Source organism: Scomber scombrus, chromosome 6 (genome assembly GCF_963691925.1).
Source record: "Scomber scombrus chromosome 6, fScoSco1.1, whole genome shotgun sequence".
NCBI classification, from domain to species: Eukaryota; Metazoa; Chordata; class Actinopteri; order Scombriformes; family Scombridae; genus Scomber; species Scomber scombrus.
The window spans coordinates 4,865,066-4,869,645 of record NC_084975.1 but is presented as its reverse complement, the minus strand read 5'-3'; the positions used below and the strand labels follow the sequence as shown (position 1 = coordinate 4,869,645).

Sequence of the window (4,580 nt, the reverse complement as noted above, 5' to 3'; positions counted from 1 at the left end):
TCCAAAAAGCCTAAAAACAAAACAAATTTGTGCTAAATCAACTCAACAGGTAGAACAGTGTGTGCAACCAAGTGCTGTGACAATAAACTTCTGGGTGCTTTTTTTCCCCCACAACACAAAGCATGAGGGAAAACTTTAACTAATGTTATGTGCACTGTATTTCAAACTTGCAAGTTGTTATATTTTCCAGAACATTTGTGTTAGAAAAAGAGTTTCTCATCTACACTAACCCCCCCTTTTTTTTGGAAAACATTAGTATTTTAATTATAAAACCAAATTGCCTGCAGATAGTGCAGCTATAATCAGGCTTAATCACATGCTGATGGGTTGGGACGCCTAGGCTTCCATGGCTCACGGAGGCCAGTACACTGCACAGTAGCGTCAGTCATCACTAAGCTCTTGAAATGGTCTGGGGAAATGACTTTGAGCTTGTTGTGTCTCCTCTGCCCCACACTGCGTTGCTTTCCATACGGGGCGGGGTGCTGCACAGTCCGGCGCACAGAGCAAAAAAAAGCGCCGATATCACCAGCTTGCTCTCCCTGCAGCGTCTGCCCCGTCTGACTGAAAAAACATGGGTCTGGAAAACGAAAAATCGGACACAAGTATAATTATGGACGAAGACGAGTTCAACAGATCCATAGAGCCCATTCTGTCGAAGAAAGGGAAGGTGTACTACTCAGAGGCGCCGGACCGAGATCCACACGATATCAACGCGCACTTGAAGGTAAAGTCTTCTCATCAATCTCAAATGAATCTTTAAAAGTAAAACTAAAACAGGTATCAGCTGTCAAGATGAATAATCTACGGTTACCCACTAATGTGACCGTATTGTTTCCATTTAACAAACTGTGAGATCTGAATCGCGAATACCTGGAAGTGGCTGCCTGCGCGTTAATCCATCATCTCCAAAAACACCTTCCTGCTAGTGTGTGATACTGTTTCTTTGAAGCTCATTGTGCTTCCCCTAACTTAATTTATATGACCCTACAGGTTGGTTTTGAAGATGTCATCGCAGAGCCTATGTCCTCTCACAGCTTTGATAGAGTGTGGATAGGAAGCAACGCAGTGTTTGAGCTGATAAAGTTCATCTTTTATCGCTTGCTGACCACGCTGCTGGCTGTGCCCATGGCTTTCATCCTCGGACTGGTGTTCGGGGTGCTCAGCTGCATCCACATCTGGTAAGGAGAAGTCCTGCTAAGCCTGCAGGTTTTCTGTATGTTGCTGTTTTCTGTCTGGCACATCTGGCACTGTGCCAAATGCAACTCTTTTAAAAAACAACAAAAAAACACTTAAAAATAGCACACATATATCAAATTAGATGAGTATACACATTATATTAGTATGATAGTGTTATGCAATTATTACAATTATTATTAAAACACTGGTTAATATTTATAAAGTATGATTAAAACTCCCTAAACGGTATTTTTAGTCCCCTGTGGGAACATTAAAGAACCATTATGGGTCTTGTCCTTATAGGCCAACGATTCTTGCCTATATATTTATTCAGGCTCACAAGGCAAACATTGACACAAGTTATTTATACAGTTAACATCACATGCAGTGTAATATTGCAAGATTTGTTCTGGGTTTTGTTTTCGTTCTTTTATTTGGATAATTATGTCATGCTTATGTCAGCCATTCGCTCCTGCATTGAGTTAAACCAGGTGCTTCCAGGTTTTGGAGAAAATTTAAGCAATACATGCATCTGTTTTCAACCACAACCCCCCGAAGAGTCCATCTATTAACACATGATGAAACAACATTTCATGCCAGGAGGTAAATACTCTATGGAAAGTTGGAGGGGAATGCCAAGTAGTGGAAAAAAACGCCTCATTGCCCTTTGCCAGTTTCAAGCAGCCATACAGGCCTATTTTCAGACCAGAGTGGGACATTCTTCTAAATTCAGATTTAGGCAGCAGACTTACTTTCACATGACCTTTCACCTAGGTGAAGTCACAAGCTCGGGATGATTCCTTCAACCACAGTGTGTGTTTGAAGGAGGAAGTCAGCGCAGGTATTCATCAATAGAGGACTGAGCGGTGACGCGGAGATGGTCAATACATCTGGTATGTCAGGAAGGGAGATCGCACAGAGGGGGGGTCAAAGCTTCAAAGGAGAATACAGCTTCACATTTTATGTAATACACTGGAGTGAAGATCTGAAGCTGCAGGATATTGACAACATGTAGCAGTTCTTTGAAGAGACAAATGACTTCACAGATGAGTAAATAAGAAGATAACAAGTACAAGACATTCATTTAAAACATGGGTATTAAAATATAAATATACAGGTGTCAAAAAAACTCATATAATATAAAACACTCCAGCTGACTGGAAAATGTTTGGAATTTGACTCTACATGTGTTTTAAGCTATTCTGCAGAAATATGAAGGGGTATCAACACAGATACAGATGTGTAGAAATAGCTTTCAATCTTAGATTCATGACAAGAAAAGAGTGCAAAAAGTTAAAATCACACCACCGTGAGAGTACATGTTACAGATATTCCAGTAAGTGTCCCTGGAATTTAAATGGACGACTGAAAACACCTTTTTTTTAATAATAGATTTATAGCCATAAACAGTACACACTCGTTTATATTCCCACATTGAGCTCTTTTTGGATGCAAGGACAGAAGGGTTGGCCTTGTGGCTGTGGACTGAAAAGTCTCCTTGAGCTAAGAACTGAATCTGTAAGACAACAATCGCACTACTGTGTGAACCAATAAACCAGCAAAACATTAGAAAATGTATTAAAGTTTGGTTTAATTCCAAGAAGCACACTTTTGTGTTAGAAAAGTCATCAGCGTGAATCACCAGAATGAAGGCTTTATTTACAGCTAATTTAACCACCTTTAAAAATCTGGGTCTCAATTCTTCTCCGAGAGATCTTGTTAGGAACGGGAATGTGATTTTTTTACAAACCCCTTAAATTAAAGACTTCATGGCTACGAGGAGACGCTGATCTCTGATTGCCAGCAGTTCCCCAAGCTTAGAGAGCCAAGCAGGACAAAAGAAGGCTGGGCTGATGTTCGATTACATTTCATGACATTAAAACACTATGGTTAAGGTTTGGTTGGGGTTAGGTAGAAACATGACTTGGTTAGGGTTAGGAACAGAGCATAAGTTGGGTTATAATAAGTGATGGACATATGGAATAATGTTGGTCATGGTTTAAATATCCAACTTGTAAAATATTAGTCTCATTTTACCAATCTTTCTCTTTCAGTATGATTAATCAGTGACTGCTCTTAAATGATCTTTCGACCTCATTCTTCCAGGTTGGTGATGCCCGTGATCCAGAGCCTCATGATGCTGTTGCCGTCGATCCAGGTGGTGTGGAGGAGCCTGACGGACATGTTCATAACGCCGCTCTTCCACAGCATGGGAAAGACACTGTCGTCCATTCATGTTAAAATCACAGAGAACTGATGCAGACACCTCTCTGTTCCACAGGAGAGAGAAATGTGGGACCGACCGGAGCCAAAGCTAAAAAAGGTGGTGAATGATACTTGTAGGGGAATATGTGGGCTCTTTATAAAGTCATAGTATAAAATCCTGCAGAATCCTTTAGAAAGGACGTAAAACAGGTGATTGCGATTAGTGATAAATTCATAAAGCATCTTGGGTTTAATTCAGGTCATTTACTCCTGATCATGTAATAAAGGATCACATTTAGGTTAAAACTGGTCTATACATTTGGATGAAAAGTGAATATTTTTACATATCAATAAGTTAAATTTAACTGTGTTTTCACCATAATTTAAATTAATATATTTCATCATGCAGTTAAGACCTGATTCATATTCACATATAGTCAATTACATGCCGTTGAAATATCAGTTATACAAATTTAGATGTTCTTTTTAACCCAGATGCCGAGTCGTCATTTGACCTAAAGATCAATAAACCCACGCTTAGATGTTTATGATTAATAGATTCATCTCTATAGGAATGTAAGCGGTCGGTGATAAACATTTTGACCGTGCGGGACTTTATGAGGAGCTCACGTGCACCACCCAAAATGGAGTTGTTTTGCTGATTGTGACCAAAAAAAAAAAGATTCTTGTCATTCCATTACTTCGTCGCTGAGAGAGACAGAGTGTAACATTGTTGTTAAGGCAAATATAGTACTGAGTTGCTAAGAGATGTAATATTTCTGCTTTTGATATATATATATATATATATATATGTATGTTGTGTATATATTGCGATTAATTCAGCTAGAGGTTGAATGAAAAGGACTGAATCAGAGTTCTGCTATAGAGAAACGTTTATAAGGATATTAACCTTCGTGTCGTCCTCCCGGGTCAAATTGACCCCGTCAGTTTTGACTTTTCCTTCTTTCTTTCCTTCCTTCCTTCCTTCCTTCCTTCCTTCCTTCCTTCCTTCCTTCCTTCCTTCCTTCCTCCCTTCCTCTTTTCCCTTTTCCCTCCCTCCTACCTTCCTTCCTTCTTTCCTCTGTCCTTCTTTCATTCCTTCCTCCCTTCCTCTTTTCCTTTCTCCCTCCTTCCTTCTTTCCTCCCTTCCTTGTTTCCTTTCCTCCTTTCCTACCCTCCTTCCTTCCATCCTTCCTTCC

At 39.9% G+C, this 4,580-nt stretch overlaps 1 protein-coding gene across 1 annotated transcript; it reads left to right on the top strand.

The window, feature by feature from the left end:
• The first annotated feature begins 518 nt into the window (after positions 1–518).
• cav2 (caveolin 2) lies at positions 519–4,231 on the top strand. Its single transcript, XM_062421108.1, has 3 exons — positions 519–724; positions 991–1,178; positions 3,283–4,231. Exons 1-3 carry the CDS (start codon positions 572–574, stop codon positions 3,431–3,433), a joined length of 492 nt encoding a protein of 163 aa, XP_062277092.1. The 5' UTR covers positions 519–571; the 3' UTR covers positions 3,434–4,231.
• The last annotated feature ends 349 nt before the right edge of the window (positions 4,232–4,580 follow it).

Excerpts from the sequence above, each read along its gene's own strand:
- cav2 (XM_062421108.1), top strand. The coding sequence starts at position 572 with ATGGGTCTGGAAAACGAAAAATCGGACACAAGTATAATTATGGACGAA. Across the intron at positions 725-990 it reads ATATCAACGCGCACTTGAAG|GTTGGTTTTGAAGATGTCAT; the intron begins GTAAAGTCTTCT and ends ATGACCCTACAG. Across the intron at positions 1,179-3,282 it reads CTCAGCTGCATCCACATCTG|GTTGGTGATGCCCGTGATCC; the intron begins GTAAGGAGAAGT and ends TCATTCTTCCAG.